General features: G+C 42.4%; 1 protein-coding gene across 5 annotated transcripts in view; it reads left to right on the top strand.

The window, feature by feature from the left end:
- LOC125458256 (E3 ubiquitin-protein ligase RNF130) overlaps positions 1-19,152 on the top strand; it is a 137,740-nt gene that overhangs the window by 68,354 nt on the left and 50,234 nt on the right. For all 5 annotated transcript variants that reach the window (XM_048543376.2, XM_048543374.2, XM_048543373.2 and 2 more), the window contains exon 3: positions 7,960-8,031. In XM_048543376.2, the coding sequence (XP_048399333.1) occupies positions 7,960-8,031 (72 nt within the window). The remainder of the gene's footprint in view (positions 1-7,959; positions 8,032-19,152) is intronic.

Below are 19,152 nucleotides of genomic sequence, written 5' to 3'. Positions count from 1 at the left end.
CACTACTGTTAAAGACATATAGACTGTTCACACAAGTGTCATTTTCCCCTTTAATTTCTTACCTACACCCTTATTGATTCTACATCTTCCAAGATGATTTCTTGCTATTGTATTTATTCCATCTCATCCTATCAAAACTGCCTGGTCTCCTCTCTTCCCCCCCCCCCCCCCCCCCACTTTGTTCCTGTCTATCCGTTTGAAAAGCCACATAGCCATGAATGTTAGTTCTCACCTTTGATCTTCTTATCATGCCAATGTGAAGGCTATAAAATCTATTAATTAATTTATTAATTTTTTTCTCAACACACTGCCTTTTACCTCCTCCACTTTGATCCCATTGCTGTTTTTCTATGTTTGTACACATTGTCCCTTCATGTACCACTCTGGATATCATTAACCAAATAGCTGTCATACCATGCTGCCCAGAATCTTCTGCTTTGAAGGTCTACATTCCCCTCTCCAAAACCCTTTCCCACTCTCTCAACAATTCCAGTTATTCAATTTGCCAAGACAAGTCAAGTATAGCCCATCCTAACAGAACAGCTTCCTTCTACACTAGCACTGGAGCCAGTGCCCTCTAAACATAAACCATTCCAACCACACCAATCTTTCAACCATGCACTTAACTCCTTGACTTTATCCTATGCTAGTCTGCCTGTGGTTAAAGTGGTAATCCCAAAATGATTATGTTGGAGTTTATGTTCAAAATTAATGTGTATTGCTCTGGAAGGGGTTTTAAGATTACTGTTTATAACAAGTTAATTATCAGATATATTGTCTCTAGCCTTTGTAAGCTTACAGTAAGGATTCAAAACACATTATAATTGTTTTCCTCATTCTTGGGATGTGTAAGTTGCTGGCCTTTGTTGCTCTTTCCTCATGCCCTTCAACCACATTACCGGGGATCTGGAAACCTAAGTGTAGTCTCACCACCAGAAGATCATAGGGCTACTCTGTCATTAGAGGGAGCGATGACTGGTTTTAGTTTAACTTGAGGGTCACCACACCTGAGGCAAGGAGAGAAGTTGAGAAGAGAGCCCTTTTATGGTAATCTTGGCTGGTGTGGGTATTGAACGTAGGTTGCTGGCATCACTTTGAATTGCAAACCTGGTGTCCAGCCAACTGAGTTAACTGATGTTTTGACATTTGTGGTATCAAAGGAAAGGCAAAGAAACAGGAGTATGGTGTTGAGATAGAGAATTGATCATGATCAGACTGATTGGCAGAGCAGGCTCAATTGGCCTATTCGTGTTTTCTAAGTTTCACTGTGGTCAAATAGCTTAAAGGTTTCAGAAAAGAATTGAAGTGCAGTCACCACTCATGAAACTTCCAGCAGGAGAGAAAGAAAGGCAAATCCTTTCCTCAGTACAAGATCTACAATTCTGCTCATTGGTGTATAAACGGACACCCAGTGAAAATGGTGGTTGAAGCAATTTGCTTGTGATTTTCATGGCACAGAAAAGCTTGTGGCCATGTTGTTGTGAGAAGAATCCTGGAAGGATAGCTGGAATTTTTCATTAATGCCAGGTTGAAAAGCCATGATGAGATTCAATTGTTATCGGGCTGTTAACTGCCTGACATTGTGGCTGCCCCGACCAATGTAAAAGAATGTCCCATCTCTCAGAGTACTTGGCAAATCAGAGCCTGGTGTCATGCCAGTACCAGCAGCAATGTAGAAGTGGTAGCCACTACTGAAAGAGCAGCAACCTGCCACAAGGAACGGAAATTGAGGCTAGATCTGGAGATAGCTCAGGGCTTCCCTGGGGTCAGTTGGCAGATCTGGAAAGGGAATGAGGGGCTATGATTGTGAGGTGGAGGAGGGAGACAAGAGGGCTGCAATTCCTTTTGGGGAATTGTCTCCGCAAGGCAGAAGGTGTGCAAACAGAGGCATACGCAAGCCTGCCAAGTAAACATCGGCAGGCTCACTACGAGGTGTGGACAACCCATGCTGCTTACGAATATATAAACAAAGAGCAAGAGCAGGCCATTCAGTCTCTGGATTCTGCTCCCCTATTGAATAAAATCACAATTGATCTGATTGTAATCTCAAATCCACATCCCTGCCTACTCCTAGTAACCTTTCACTTCCTTGTTTTTCAAGAAAGTATCCACCTCAGCCTTCCAAATTTTCAAGGACTGTTCCCTCGGTACATGAATATCTTTCTAAAGATGAGCAGAAATGCCAACTGTTTTCAAAAGCATTGTCCACTCTTCAGATCAGCCGCGATCTTGTGGAATGACTGGATTATAGGCTCAAGGAATTCAGTGGCCAAATTCTGCTCTTGTGAAGTCTGACCGGAGCACTCTGCACAGCAGTGTGAATGGTTAACACTGTTACTGTAGAGAAGTCTCATGATGCAATTGAATAAATGCGCAGTACTTTATCTCATTCCATATCATTAAAACTCATGCAGAAAGAATATCGAAGTCAAACATATTTTATTATAACATATAATATCTGACTCGCATTAGTATTGAGCTAATTGTGTTAAGTGTTTTGAAAAATAATTCATGTTTGGTATTTCACAATTTTGTCTTCCTGTATATCACGCTCAAGCTGCAGATTTAGAGGAAATAAACCCATTGGATAATAGAACATAGAACATAGAACATAGAACAGTACAGCACAGAACAGGCCCTTCAGCCCACAATGTTGTGCCGACCATTGATCCTCATGGATGCACCCTCAAATTTCTGTGACCATATGCATGTCCAGCAGTCTCTTAAATGACCCCAATGACCTTGCTTCCACAACTGCTGCTGGCAACGCATTCCATGCTCTCACAACTCTCTGCGTAAAGAACCTGCCTCTGACATCCCCTCTATACTTTCCACCAACCAGCTTAAAACTATGACCCCTCGTGCTAGCCATTTCTGCCCTGGGAAATAGTCTCTGGCTATCGACTCTATCTATGCCTCTCATTATCTTGTATACCTCAATTAGGTCCCCTCTCCTCCTCCTTTTCTCCAATGAAAAGAGACCGAGCTCAGTCAACCTCGCTTCATAAGATAAGCCCACCAGTCCAGGCAGCATCCTGGTAAACCTCCTCTGAACCCTCTCCAAAGCATCCACATCTTTCCTATAATAGGGCGCCCAGAACTGGACGCAGTATTCCAAGTGCGGTCTAACCAAAGTTTTATAGAGCTGCAACAAGATCTCACGACTCTTAAACTCAATCCCCCTGTTAATGAAAGCCAAAACACCATATGCTTTCTTAACAACCCTGTCCACTTGGGTGGCCATTTTAAAATCCCTCCTCATTGAAAAGAGGAAGTTCTTCATTGTAGGTTCAGATTCTGTGTACTTGCAGTCCTTGTCCATCACTATTGTATGACAATTCATAAGACAATCTATCTGAAAAATTATGATATTTCAATAATTCATAAATAGTTACCAGAGGGGCTTTGTGTTGAAAAATTGGAAGATTTCTTTAACACGTGTGATAAAAATCAGAGCCCTACTTCTGGTGGTGAGACTACACTTAGGTTTCCAGATCCCCGGTAATGTGGTTGAAGGGCATGAGGAAAGAGCAGCAAAGGCCAGCAACTTACACATCCCAAGAATGAGGAAAACAATTATAATGTGTTTTGAATATTACACCAGAGAACAAGAACAGAAAGAAAACCAGTAATAGGCTGCTTTTAGTACAAAATGTTCAGTTCATGTTTTATCAAGTATTGCTAACATTTTAATTTTAAATAAGTAAACTAGTTTAGTAACAATACAAATGCAAATTTTAAAAGTTGGATGATTTGCTGCAGTTTCAATGTTGCTGATTTAGTGTAGTGCACTTTTTAGTAGAGGAGTTCTGAGTCAGCTCAAAATTGGAAAGAATACTTAGAACATGAGATGCATTCTTCATGGAAGTGAACTTTGTCCAAATCCCAAGAGCTACTAATCTGGTTTTGTGTTTAGATTACAATCTGGCATTTTATCAAACATCTGCAAGAAATTATTCTAAATATTTTTAGATCATACATAATTTTGTTTTGACTAGTTTTTGGTTTTTATTTAATGATTAAAACATTTGTTTATGTAATGTACGATAATTGAATTATTTATGGATCTGAACTTTCTTTTACATCAAATGGAAATGGTGTACTTTTAGGTTTCAGTACCTGCAGCTTCTGCTGTAGATGTATCTGAGATAATGGGAACTGCAGATGCTGGAGATTCCAAGATAATAAAATGTGAGGCTGGATGAACACAGCAGGCCAAGCAGCATCTCAGGAGCACAAAAGCTGACGTTTCGGGCCTAGACCCTTCATCAGAGAGGGGGATGGGGGGAGGGAACTGGAATAAATAGGGAGAGAGGGGGAGGCGGACCGAAGATGGAGAGTAAAGAAGATAGGTGGAGAGGGTGTAGGTGGGGAGGCAGGGAGGGGATAGGTCAGTCCAGGGAAGACTGACAGGTCAAGGAGGTGGGATGAGGTTAGTAGGTAGGAGATGGAGGTGCGGCTTGGGGTGAGAGGAAGGGATGGGTGAGAGGAAGAACAGTTTAGAGAGGCAGAGACAGGTTGGACTGGTTTTGGCATGCAGTGGGTGGGGGGGAAGAGCTGGGCTGGTTGTGTGGTGCAGTGGGGGAAGGGGATGAACTGGGCTGGTTTAGGGATGCAGTAGGGGAAGGGGAGATTTTGAAACTGGTGAAGTCCACATTGATACCATATGGTTGTGTGGTGCAGTGGGGGAAGGGGATGAACTGGGCTGGTTTAGGGATGCAGTAGGGGAAGGGGAGATTTTGAAACTGGTGAAGTCCACATTGATACCATATGGCTGCAGGGTTCCCAGGCGGAATATGAGTTGCTGTTCCTGCAACCTTCGGGTGGCATCATTGTGGCAGTGCAGGAGGCCCATGATGGACATGTCATCAAGAGAATGGGAGGGGGAGTGGAAATGGTTTGCGACTGGGAGGTGCAGTTGTTTGTTGCGAACTGAGCGGAGGTGTTCTGCAAAGCGGCCCCCAAGCCTCCGCTTGGTTTCCCCAATGTAGAGGAAGCCGCACCGGGTACAGTGGATGCAGTATGCCACATTGGCAGATGTGCAGGTGAACCTCTGCTTAATGTGGAATGTCATCTTGGGGCCTGGGATGGGGGTGAGGGAGGAGGTGTGGGGACAAGTGTAGCATTTCCTGCGGTTGCAGGGGAAGGTGCCGGGTGTGGTGGGGTTGGAGGGCAGTGTGGAGCGAACAAGGGAGTCACGGAGAGAGTGGTCTCTCCGGAAAGCAGACAGGGGAGGGGATGGAAAAATGTCTTGGGTGGTGGGGTCGGATTGTAAATGGCGGAAGTGTCGGAGGATAATGCGGTGTATCCGGAGGTTGGTAGGGTGGTGTGTGAGAACGAGGGGGATCCTCTTGGGGCGGTTGTGGCGGGGGCGGGGTGTGAGGGATGTGTCGCGGGAAATGCGGGAGACGCGGTCAAGGGCGTTCCTCGATCACCGTGGGGGGAAAGTTGCGGTCCTTAAAGAACTTGGACATCTGGGATGTGCGGGAGTGGAATGTCTTATCGTGGGAGCAGATGCGGCGGAGGCGGAGGAATTGGGAATAGGGGATGGAATTTTTGCAGGAGGGTGGGTGGGAGGAGGTGTATTCTAGGTAGCTGTGGGAGTCGGTGGGCTTGAAATGGACATCAGTTACAAGCTGGTTGCCTGAGATGGAGACTGAGAGGTCCAGGAAGGTGAGGGATGTGCTGGAGATGGCCCAGGTGAACTGAAGGTTGGGGTGGAAGGTGTTGGTGAAGTGGATGAACTGTTCGAGCTCCTCTGGGGTGCAAGAGGCAGCGCCGATACAGTCATCAATGTACCGGAGGAAGAGGTGGGGTTTGGGGCCTGTGTAGGTGCGGAAGAGGGACTGTTCCACGTAACCTACAAAGAGGCAGGCATAGCTGGGGCCCATGCGGGTGCCCATGACCACCCCCTTAGTCTGTAGGAAGTGGGAGGAGTCAAAAGAGAAGTTGTTGAGTGTGAGGACGAGTTCAGCTCGAACAGTTCATCCACTTCACCAACACCTTCCACCCCAACCTTCCGTGACTCCCTTGTTCGCTCCACACTGCCCTCCAACCCCACCACACCCGGCACCTTCCCCTGCAACCGCAGGAAATGCTACACTTGTCCCCACACCTCCTCCCTCACCCCCATCTCAGGCCCCAAGATGACATTCCACATTAAGCAGAGGTTCACCTGCACATCTGCCAATGTGGCATACTGCATCCATTGTACCCGGTGCGGCTTCCTCTACATTGGGGAAACCAAGCGGAGGCTTGGGGACCGCTTTGCAGAACACCTCCGCTCAGTTCGCAACAAACAACTGCACCTCCCAGTCGCAAACCATTTCCACTCCCCCTCCCATTCTCTTGATGACATGTCCATCATGGGCCTCCTGCACTGCCACAATGATGCCACCCGAAGGTTGCAGGAACAGCAACTCATATTCCGCCTGGGAACCCTGCAGCCATATGGTATCAATGTGGACTTCACCAGTTTCAAAATCACCCCTTCCCCTACTGCATCCCTAAACCAGCCCAGCTCTTCCCCCCCCCCCCCCCCCCCCCCACCCACTGCATCCCAAAACCAGTCCAACCTGTCTCTGCCTCCCTAACCGGTTCTTCCTCTCACCCATCCCTTCCTCCCACCTCAAGCCGCACCCCCAGCTACCTACTAACCTCATCCCACCTCCTTGACCTGTCCGTCTTCCCTGGACTGACCTATCCTCTCCCTACCTCCCCACCTACACCCTCTCCACCTATCTTCTTTTCTCTCCATCTTCGGTCCGCCTCCCCCTCTCTCCCTATTTATTCCAGTTCCCTCCCCCCATCCCCCTCTCTGATGAAGGGTCTATGCCCGAAACGTCAGCTTTTGTGCTCCTGAGATGCTGCCTGGCCTGCTGTGTTCATCCAGCCTCACATTTTATTAGCTGTAGATGTATCTTGTGTGTTTGGTAGTTTTCCATGATTGATGTTCTGATCTCTGCAAACTATCTCCTCAGATATAATCTTTGTCTCAAAATAAAAGAATTTTTCCTTATTTTATGGGATGTGGTGTTGCTGGATACGTTTTATTGCATGCCCCTAATTGCACCCTGATCTGATTGATTTGTTTAGCCTTTCAGTGGGCAGTTAAGAGCCAGCCATATTGCCATGGACCTGAAATAGCATGCAGGCTAGACCAGATAAGTATGACAGCTTTCCTACCCTTAACGGTAGTGAATCAAATGGGTTTTAACAGCAAGTGACAGTTGTCTGCCGTTACCAATTCCAGATTTTCATAGAATTCAAATTTTACTATCTGCCATGGTGGGTTTCGAACCTGCGTACCCAGAACATTAGCCTGGACTCTGGATGCTAACCCAGTGACAATACCACCACAGCACTAGCTGTCCAATCAGAATGTTAGCTTTCATTTTACATGGTGTGATTTTTGTTTTGAAAGTTTGCTAAAATGAAATGATGTATTAAACACTCAGATTTTATGAAAGTAATATAAATACTGGAGTATGTTTTAGGTGTAGAAATTCAACAAATAAAAAATTCTTAACCTTCTACCAGCTTAATAGTCACTAGGTGTTGGTAAGATCCTCAGTTACATTTTAGCACTCAGTCCTCTCTGTTCATAGGTGCATTTTAAGCAAGCATGCTGTGGGAGGCTCTGCACGTTCCCTTTATCCAAAAAAGTACATTGAGTTGTAGTACCTCTACTGAAATCCTGTGTAAAAATAACTCGACATAACATGGTCTGCTCTGAATTTTGGAATTCTGGTTATTAGAAATGATGACTGGCATTCAGTTTAACTAATTATTAGATGAATCAGCATTTTGTTCAGAATAAAACACTGTCCTCTAAAGTAAGTTTTTAGAATTGTACCAAAGATCTGCAACTTTTTGAGCCTTGTTTTCCTCTTTAAAGCATGTTTTGAATATTTTTTTCTCTCCTTTTTTGTATTTTTGGTTTGGTGTACGTGAATCCAGCGTCAACTGGGTGACGTTGCCAGAAAAGCTACCAGCAAACTAACCACCAGAACCGTTAAAAAGGGCGACAAGGTAAGCATTGACACTTGTGATACTGTTTGAGTTACTGAATTGTTTGATCATAGCATTGATATGTCTTGCTGGGAAGAGGCTCTATACCCAACATCATTTCACTTGCACCAATTTACATAGCACGTGCACCCCTATTCATATACAGTTGGGCTTCACATTTGAGATGAAATTCAAGTGCCAGTAAGTGAATATGACCAGAGGTGTTTAATTCCACGTTATTCTCCAATCTGAACCCCTGAAAAGCAGTGAGGATGGTGAAATCCAATATAAGTTTGGGAATTTGGATTTGATAGTGATGCAATACAGAAGGTGGCCACTTGGCCCATCATGCCAGTGGCAGCTTCTGTGATAATGTGACAAACATTTTAGAAGTTTTGTACTTTCTGTGGTATTTTGAGCAAACTGGATATTGGGACTGTGAAAATGCTAGGACCAGTGGAGTTACGCTGCTCCTGAAGATTTCTACATCAAAATCACCAGCTAATGAGTGAAACCCAGTATAAAAACCTTAATATCCAAGTTCCTCTCATTGGCACTCTCTTTTCAAAGCTACATGGCTTTTTTGCTCTTAAACTGGGCTAATGCTCAGTGCCCTACAGGAGAAATGCAAATTACCTGACGTGACATTAAGGCTTCACTGAATATTACAATTTCATGGTACTATTCAAAAGCAGAAGGGTTTTCTCTCAATCCTCAACTAATGGTCCTTCTTGAACGAACACCATCAAAATAAGTTACTTGTTCAGCTCATTTCTATATGTAGAGTCTTGTTAATGCTTTTGCCTCCATAATTCACTGCAATTTACTGCTATCATTTGTGTAAAGTGTTTTGAGACATTACTGAGAATTATCATGAAGCGTTGTATAAATTCAAGTCTTTGCTGAATTCTCTGATTATGAGAAAACACACTGCCCTCTGAAGGTACAGAGTGCATCTCTTTAAATTTTTTTTTTGGAAATGTATTGTCTTCCAAGAATTATGAATCTTGTGAGTTTTGCACACCAGGTTGAAAAAATGTACTGGTACGGAGCATCATGATCTTATTTCAATCCACTTTATGCTTTTGTGGAATGTAAGCATTGCTAACAAGGCCGGCATTCGTTGCCCAACCCTAATTACCCATGAACTGAGTAGTTTACTAAGCCATTCCAGAAGAGCCCAGAGTCTGCAGTCACATGTAAGCCAGATCAGGTAGATTTCGTTCCTTTAATGACCTAATGAACAGACAAGCTTTGCAACAATTTCTGCTCGTTACCATGGTCTGGGAGATGAGCTTTACATAATGCAATTTTTTACCAGGTAGATTTGAATTCCAGCAGCTGTTGTGGTGGGATTTGAGCTCCTGACTCTAGAACAAAACCATGGGCCTCTGATTTACCAGTCCTGTGATTTTATCATTCTCATTATGCCAAAACCTGCCCTGTTTAGCATGTGTTCCTGAGAGCCATACTGGGGTGCAGAAACCTGGAATTATTTAGTATAATCCAGGGTGCAGATTCTAACTTAATTCTGGGCTTTTCTGTACAGATTTGCATTGAATATTGCAAGGATTGAGGCCAGCATGAAGATATAGTCGCATGATGGTTATTTATTAGATTAGTAATCCATGGGTTCCTAACCCAACACGACATTTTTGGAGTTTTAAGGCCATTAAATAAGACTGGAATTAAAGTTGCTATCTTTAGATGGTGATCGTGGAAGATGCTTATTTGGGGTTTTAAACTCAGCTGTTTCACTGATGTCCTTTTATGAAAAGAAAGCCGCCCATTCTTAGCTGGATCCACAACAATATGGTTGATTTTAACTGCCATTGGGAATAACCAAGCAAATCTTTCACATCTATTATAATAGCTAAGAAAGCCTCAACCCACATAGACCACAGTGGTTCAAAAAAGTATTTCACCACCCCAACTTCTTGAGCCACGGGTTTTGAGAAATGAATGTCGAACTTGATAGCGATGTCCACTGAATACTTTACTTTTCTGAAAAAGTCAGAGTTATAGTTCTCTATATCTGGCCATCTCAGCAAGGTGTGTTATTCCAGATCATCTCTCAGTGGAACAAACTGTTTAATGACCATGTTATGACAATGGTTGGAGGGGCACACTAATTCCTTTCTGGTTCCATTTCTCCACTGGTTGTAACAAACTAAATTTTGCCATGGTGATGATATGGTCAGTTTTATGTAGACTTTAGACTGTATCTGATTTAGTGTTAGAAATAATTCAAATCAGTTTCTTTAAAAGAGCTAGTTCATTACAAATAAAATTTAGAAATATACAAAGGTTATTAACATGGAAAAGTTTAGAATGTGTAAACATGTCACATGTTCAAACATACCCAAAATTAACGTGAGGCAAATATGGGGTAACAGATTAATGTCGTTGACCATCCCTCAGTCCACATGAAATATCAACAAATGACAAATTCCACATATTTCACAGCAACATCCACACGCGCCCCCACCCCCCAACCCTGCTGAGAAAAATAATACTGTAAGCATCCAGTGTCATTAAAACCTCAAGGCATTCATCTTCAACTGCTGAGATATGGGGCATCACTTCATACTTGGACGCTTAGTGTTAAATTGAGAGGGCAAAAGTTTAAAGGAGATGCGTGAAGCAAATTGTTTTTTTAACAGAGGTTGGTAGCTGCCTAGAATGCATTACCAGGGGAGATGGTAGAAGCAGATACTGTAGCAATGTTTAAGAGACATTTGTGCAGACTTGTGAACAGGCATGGAATAAGGGATACGAACCAAGTGCAGACAGATGGGATTAGTTCAGAGCGACATCATGGTCAGCACAGATATGGGCCAAAAGGCCTGTTCTTGTGCTATACTGTTCTGTGTTCTAAGTGGATGAAACTGGAATAATGGCTGAGGCAGATTAGCTGAGCAAGTTAAAATGACAGTGGTTAAGATGGTGGATAAGCAAGATGTTTGACACATCCAGGGAACTGTCATGATGTTTAGGAAAACAAGTGGACGGTCTGGACTGTGGGTTTTCACAAAATATAAGTCCATTATTAGTCAAAGAAAAGTCAATGATATCCAATATCAGCAGATCTTCTGCTGGGAATAGCTATAAAAGGAAGAGGAGGAAAGGGCTGTTGTGGAAAGCGGAGGTTTTCTTTTGATGGAATACTGGTGCCAGTTGTAAGACGGGAAGGTGGTATACCAAGATAACAAAGTGTGAGGCTGGATGAACACAGCAGGCCAAGCAGCATCTCAGGAGCACAAAAGCTGACGTTTCGGGCCTAGACTCTTCATCAGAGAGGTATACCAGTAGGATTTGCACCACATGAACTGGGATGGATCCCTGTCCTTGTAGAAAAGATAAATAGTCAAGTGATGAGATCTTAGAATAGCGTGGTAGCAGGGATCTACAAGAAGTATGAGCAACCTTCATGTAAAACAGCATAGGAAAGAATAAAGGAAAACATTTGTGACATGGATATGCATAAAGTTGTAGGATAGGAAGGAAGAAATGTAAACACGATAGCAAGATTTTCCAAAGGATCTAAGAATGAAAACAATGAGTGGAGTGCTGCTTCTCTAGATCGTGAGAGTGGGCACTTAATAGTAGATAATAAAGAAATAGAGGACGTAATGAGTAGCATTTTCCTTCTGCCTTCCTTTTAGAGGATATCAAAAACAGCCGAATAATACCTGTAAATCAATAGATTGAAGGAAGAGAGGATCTTGATGAAATTATATTCACCAAGATGTGGTACTAAGCAACTGGAATTGTACTTTAAGTCTGTGTCCAGATGAAGTTCATCCTAGACTCTTAAAAGAGGTGGCTAACGAGATAGTGAATGCATTACTACTAATCTTCCAACAACCATTGTATTTTGGAAGGGTTCCACCACTGTAAAGTAGCAAATATAACTGTTCAATACAAGGAGGGTCAGTAAACAGGAAACTATATCCCACTTCTTGACATCTGTCATGGGGAAGATGTTACAATTGATCTAAAGGCGGTTATAACTGGACATTTAAACAAATCCTGGTAATTGAGAAGAGTCAGCAGGTTTTTGTGTAAGGGAAGTAATATTTAACCAATTTTATTGTAATTCTTTGAAGAAGTAATGTCCTTTGGATAAAGTTGATATACTGCACTTGGGTTACCGATGACATCTGTCAGGGCGTCACATAAAACGCTATTGCACAAAGGAGCTGATGGTCAAAGTTGTTGAGAAGATTTGTAGCTCGGGTTGCGGATGAGATTGTAGACTTGCTTGCCAAGCCGGTGTGTTTGATTGCAGTTGTTTCGTCACCCTGCTAGGTAACATCATCAGTGTGCATCCAGTGAAGGGCTGGTGTTCTGTCCCCCGTTTGTTATTTATATACTTCAATTTGCTGGTGTGGTTGGCATTCCTTCTGGTTCTGTTTTCAGTGGTTTGTGTACCGGGTCCAGTTCAACATGTTTGGAGTTCTGGTTGGAATGCCAGGCCTCCAAGATTTCCCTGGCATGTCTCTGTTTGGCTTGTGCTATTATGGATGTGTTGTCCAATCAAATTTGTGTCCTCCTTTGTCCATGTGTGTTGAGACTAGTGAGAATTGGTTGTTTCTTGGTGGCTAGTTGGTATCCATGTATTCTCATTGTCAGTTTTCTTCCAGTTTGGCCTATGTAATGTTTCTCACTGTCCTTGCATGGTATTTTGTATATTACGTTAGTTTTATTGGTTATGAGTATGGGATCCTTTGCGCTTGTCAGTAGCTGTAGCAAGATGGCTGTTGGTTAGTGGGCTACCCTGATACCTATGGGTCTGAGTAGTCTTGTGGTCGTCTCTGATGTACAGTAGGGTGATGTGTGTGTCTGGCTGTGTTGTGTCTTCGTGCTGTGGTCAGTCATGGAGGTAATGGTAGATGGTGCTTTTTGTGCATCCATTCCTTTTAAAAACTCTGTATAAGCTCTCCTGTTCTGCTTTGCGAAATTCCTCGTTGCTGCAGTGTGTTGTGACTCATTTGATTAATGTCCTGATGCAGCTCCATTTTTGGGTGTTAGGGTGGTTGCTCTTGTAATTAAGTATTTGATCCATAGGAAATAGCACACTAATCTGGATAGAAGATTAGCTGTCTGGCTGGCAGAAAACAGTATGCATAAATGGGTCATTTTCAGATTCGTAGGATGTCATAACTGGGGTCTACACTCAGTCTTCATCTTTTTACAGTCTTGTAGTAATGATGTGGATGAGTGAAACTAAAGCATTGTAGCTAAATTTGCAGATAACATAAAGGTAGAGAGCAAAGTATTTTGTGGTGATGACCTAACAAGGGTGCAGACTGATTGGATCATATGAATTAGCAAAAATCCAGCTGATGGAGTGTACTGTGGGAAATTGTGAATTTGTTCCTGATGGCAGGAATAATAAAAGTTCAGCATATTGATTAAATTGACAACAATATCAAAATTCCAAAGTACAGCCAATTGGGTTTCCTAGTGCTTAAGTCACACAAGCTGAATATGCGGGTTCAACATAGTAGTTTTGAATCTAACAATACTATAGTTGTTAGCCTCTGCCCCAATTACATAATTTGCCTAACCCACTGAGGATTTTGTTTTCGTACTTTCTGATTTTATTTCTGATGCCCAAAATGTTATGTCGTTCTGGTGGCCAAGAGGAATGAAATTCACAGCACCTATGTTTTGAAGTGGTGTGAGCAGACCCCTTGAAATGAGAATCAAGGCTTCCGTTAAGTACACCACTCGCTGTAGCCCTTAGTAAATAGTGGTGGGAAATCTTTATCGTTTCTACAAACACAGCAGTAACCAGTAGAATTGAATGGTCGGCTAGGCTGAAAGAACTGGAGAATCAATTTAAATAGCTCCGGTGATTGTCCATCCTGCAGTTGAGTTCATGCTCAGTTGTGGGATGTTGTACAGCACTTTAGCTAGAGCAAATGTTAAATAGGCACTATTGTGCATTCAGAATGGTAGAAATGATTAAAATTTATGATGGGGAATGGAGTTTGCAGCCCCATCCTCCATATGTTCTTCTACAATCCCAATATCTGTCACCAAAACTGGTGTTGTGTCACTGTTGTTTTAATTTACTGACCTCCAACTTGCTCTGTTCTGAGTTCTCCATATGTGTTAATATCTTAAACCTGTGCTATCTTCTGCCCATGTTGCATTCTGTTTCAAAACTATCCGTGAGTTGAGATCATTCTGATCAAAGTCATAATCAGTATGTGTGACTGTTTGTTTGTTTCTTTTCTTTTTCACTCTGGTACTGTCAACAATTGTATTTTCATCCTAGAAGGAGATCATTCAATCCATTTTCTGTATCAGCCAAAAAAAAATTCCCAGTCTATTCCAACTTTCCACCATTGGAAAAGTTTTTTTTTTGTGTTTTGACAGAGCAGATAGGTCCTCCTGCTCTAGACTTTTTTGTTACTTTATATCTTATTTCAACTAAATGTCCTGTCAGCTCTCTCTACATAAAGGAAAACAGCCCAAGTTTATCAAGCTTTCTCTATTCCTGACTGCATCCTCAAACTTCCTTTTATACTCTGTAGTGAAATTACAGCCTGACTGTATTCTGCTAACTAGAATTATCCTCTAACTGTAGTTCACGGTTGTTTCATACCACAACTCCATAACATACATTTATGCAGCACTTAATTTTAGAGAACAGCACAAGGTGTTTGCAGAGGCGTTATTGAACTAAAGGATGTGAAGCCATATAAGAGGAGATTCGGGCTGATAACCAAAAGCTCGCTCGAAGAGCGGTCTGAGGAGGAGATTGAGGGTCGGAGGGGGCATTCAAACTCGGGGCTTATTGGCCTAAAGGCATAGCTACCAATGGGGGAGCAATTAAATTAAGATATGTCTCTGAGACTCGAATTAGATGATATCTCCTGAAGTGGGGTTTGTGATGTTGTTGTAAAGGCAAAGGAAATTACAAAGATAGGAAGTGGCCAAGTCATAGGCAACAATAACTCAGGACAAAATGCAGTCACGAGGATTAATGCAAGTTAATCAAAGAAAGCCATCTTCAATTTCTTAAGGGAAAATCACATTTACCTAAGTCACTGAATTTATGTTGACATGCTGTAGGAGGGCTGATGAGTGCAATGCCGTAGATATGGTGATCTTCAAAGGGCATTTGTCACAGGGCTGTGCAACACACCTATGAACTAAGTTATGGTTCATGAAACGAAATGATCAGAAGCAACCTAGATTTCAAACTGATTGAGGAACTGAATGCAAAACCTAGTGTTTAATGAATGTTTCTCAAGTAGAGGAAAGGTTGAAGAGAAGACTCCCCAGGGTTAATTGGAACCTTTGCTTTTCCTGACATGTTAATGACATAAACCTCTGTACTCGACGCAGTTTTTAAGTTTATGGATGAAACAGAACTTTAAAAAATTATAAACTGGAAGGAAGATTGTTATGTGTAACTCAGAAGGACACACACAAGTTAGTGGAATAGATGAATATGTGGCAGACAAAGTTCAACGTGGAGAAGTGTGAAAATTCCACCCAATGTGTTGGAAAATGATATGCATCTAGTTTACTCTGCTGTAAGATCATCAAAGGATGTGAAACATCTGCAGTGCCATCTCAGAACCCATTACAAAGTACACACAAACAGTTAAGAATTTATTGCTTGTTTTATCTGCTAGTTGTATATACTTATAATCAATCTGTTTAGACATATTGTGGCACATCTACAGGCATGTGGGATTCAAATCCAGACCTTACAGTTTAGAGGTAGGGACAGTGCCACTGTGCCACAAAAGTTCTTCTGTTGTATTCTTAGAAAAAAAATCAGAAGTTTGGTTTGTTACTTTTAGCCTGAGAGATAATATCCCTGTGCTGCTTTTTTCTCTGTACTTTTGAGAAATGAACAGAATCATGCAATTAAATTATGACCCTATTTAAAGTATGTATCATGGTAAATAGCCTTGTTCATAGGAAACATGCATGAAAACTAATCTTTGAGTTCTGGATTGAATGAGTAATTTAAGAGGATTAACTGAACAAGCTGTGTTTATTTCCACTACAATTTGAAGAGCAACAGGTGATTTGATTGAAGTTGTTCAGATCTCGGATGATCTTGACAAGATATTTATGGAAAAATGTTTCCGTTTGTGGGTCACGTCAGAACTAAGGGATATGCTTTTGGGGTTGACGCTTGCCCTTTCAGGATAGGGATGAGGAGAATTATTTTCTCCACGCAACTTCAGAACTCTTCACCTCAAAAGGCAGTGTGGATGGGGTCATTGAATATTTTTAATATAGAGATGGATAGATTCTTGTTTGGCCAGGGAATCCAGGATTATCCAGAGTAGATGGGAATGTGGAATGGTGTAGCAAGCTCGAAGGGACCAAATGTTCAATTTCTGCTCCTGCATATTCGTATTTGTAGGAAATCTAATCTTAATTACTCTTTTTTTTTGACTCTACTGCTAAAATCCATTGCCATAGTACTTTTACCCTCGACAGTGTGATTGAGTCTTATTGCTGTTGTCCAAGCTTGGGACACATCAGTCAGTTTATGTATTAAAAACACTTTACCCAAGCACTCTTGACGATGAGGTAGACAAAGGACACCGAACACACATTATTAACAAAGTATTCCATATTATAACACCATGTATTTCCCAAATTCCCTTTAATATTTACACTCTATCTAGCTCTTCTTGTCTAAGAAATTGCTCACAACAATCCATGCGTTTGAGCTGAGCTGTTGAAATCTCCTTCCTTTCTGATGTAGGGCTGACTGTCTCCATGTAGAAGTGTCTTGCAGGTTAGGGCAGATCTCCTCCTGGAAAGTCTTGGGTTGCCACATGGTCTTCAGCCAAAGGCCTTGGCGGTCATGAGTGCGATTCAAAGTATCCAGTGAAGTCGTGCCATCACCCTTCACAGTTTTCATGCCAATGGTATCTAAGGTGAACTTCCTCTGACAGTGACTGAAAGTCAAGATGCCAGAAAGTCTGATACTTATGCAATACATAATCCTTGGGCTGGTTGTAACTGGTCCCACTAAACCTTCATGACCTCTCTTTGACCTTGGTTCCACTGTTCTGTGTAGCCGATGGCCGCTGTTTAATTTGGTTTGGCCAGTTTTCTGTCAGGCCCAGTTTCTGTGGCTATGGGTTAATTTAGAATGTCAAATTTTGGGCCTATTGTCACTTGACCGCACTGCCTCTTGGAATGGTCTAACAAGCCACTCAGTTACATCTGGCCACTACAAAAACAGCAAAAACCACATGCGCGTTGGTTCAAAAAGATGACCCACCTTAGCCTTTTTGATGACTCTGACTTTATATCCAGCGAATTAATTAAATTGAAAAATGCTACAGATATTGATTGATTGTCCTGTTGCTCTCCTTATCTCATCTTATAAATCACAAAAGGCTTTTAAAGCCCAAATAATGACCAGTAATTTAATTATAGCTGACATGTTAAAGGTAGTGATTGGTTGGCCTCATGTTGCAAGCTTCGCTCAAACCTTGACTTGTGGTACTCCTGCGAAATGTGTGATCAAATGCTGCCTTTTTTAAATAAAGAAAATTAATAATGCATCTAGCATATTTCAACAATTCTCAGTGCATTGACATGAGCTAGAATTTGCTGCCGGGCTAGTCGTAAGCTCAATGTGTATGCCCATATTAATGTGTCAATTTCCAGCAATTTGTGTGAGGGAAATATATGAATTGTGACTCACCAGAAGTTGCTGCATGATTTGTTTTACCCTGCCATTGGACTTGTTGGGCTGCATTTCATAGGCCATCATTAAAAGCAAAGCAGTTGGGTGAACTATAAGTTAGGGTGTCCGACTGCCAGCAGATCCTTCTGAACCAGCCTACCCCCATTTTAATTTTATGACTATCAATATCCTTAAGGGGAAAATCAATGCTCTGATTTGATGGATTGTAGGAGATTCTGGAGCTCCATATGCGGTCTGGCTGTTTTATTTTTGTGGGATGCTAGGCAGTTAAGGGGTTTTTGTTGTCTACCTCATGTCCTTTGGAAACCCCCTCATCAAAGTTTTGCCACCTCCATGTTCGCCCTCCCCACTTTGCCCTGCTAGTCACAAAGCACCCTCTTTCAGGGATCAGCCTGGCCCAGCAAGATTGCAGATGTACGTAGATATTCAGATCAATTGCTGAAAGCATCCTCCTTGGCCTGCCTCTAGCACCAACAGTGCTCACACTCCTTCTGGAACTACTGACTTTGACTGGCTACAGCTTTGTGGCAGGACCTGGTTTTAGAGATTAGTATGAGGCAGGAATTCTATCAATTATAGGGCTATCACCCAAAAAAATGAAAGCAGTGAGAGCTAACTAAGCAAAGACAATGGGAGCCCACCCTCGGTTTATAATCCAAGACCATAAGTAGAGCATTTCCAATCTCAATCTTGCTGTGTTTCTGCACTTTAACATTAATGACCAATTAAACTTGTGTAAAGTGACGCCTGTTATTTATCAGCTTAAGTACATTTTTGCCTAATAGAATTCTGTTTTTCTCCCCAAGATGGCGGCGGAGTAGCTACGCAACGTGCAAGTTCCTCAACCTAGGAGCCTGAAACTCGTCTACTACATCTGCTTAACATTTATTTTCTTCCTATGCTTTTTAAATTATGGTAAATTCCATTTATTATGGTAGCTTACATTATTCTAATTACTTCAGTGGAAGGCGACATTTCCTGGCCCGTGCCCAGCAGCAATGTAGCCGCCAATGGCTAGGAATGGCAATATAGGCCTCACAGGCAGTTCTCTGGTATGGTGGCCATGTCTGGAGTTTGGTGTGAGGCGGGGGGGTGGAGGAGGAGAGAGAGCGGTGGAGGGTGGTGGTGGTAGGTGTGGGGTTGGTGCAGTCTCAGCCTGGAGTGGCATTCTTGTTCCAGCAGTCCAGCATGGAGGTCTCAACTTGATGTGGAGGTTTCATCCTTGCTTCAGCGATGGCTTCAGTGTCTTTGAACAACCTGGCATGGGTGTCTCGGCTCGGCGTGACAGGGCAGTCTCATCCCGGGCCTACATGGTGATTTTGGCCTGGTTTTCCAACATATCCCAAACCTAGGAGCCATTAATTGAACTGTGATAAACTTAACTTTTTTTTTCTTCTTATTTATGACACGTCATTAATTTAGGTGCCATGGCA

The sequence above is a fragment of the Stegostoma tigrinum genome, chromosome 13, assembly GCF_030684315.1.
Source record: "Stegostoma tigrinum isolate sSteTig4 chromosome 13, sSteTig4.hap1, whole genome shotgun sequence".
Classification (NCBI taxonomy): domain Eukaryota; kingdom Metazoa; phylum Chordata; class Chondrichthyes; order Orectolobiformes; family Stegostomatidae; genus Stegostoma; species Stegostoma tigrinum.
This window is presented reverse-complemented; position numbering and strand designations above follow the sequence as displayed.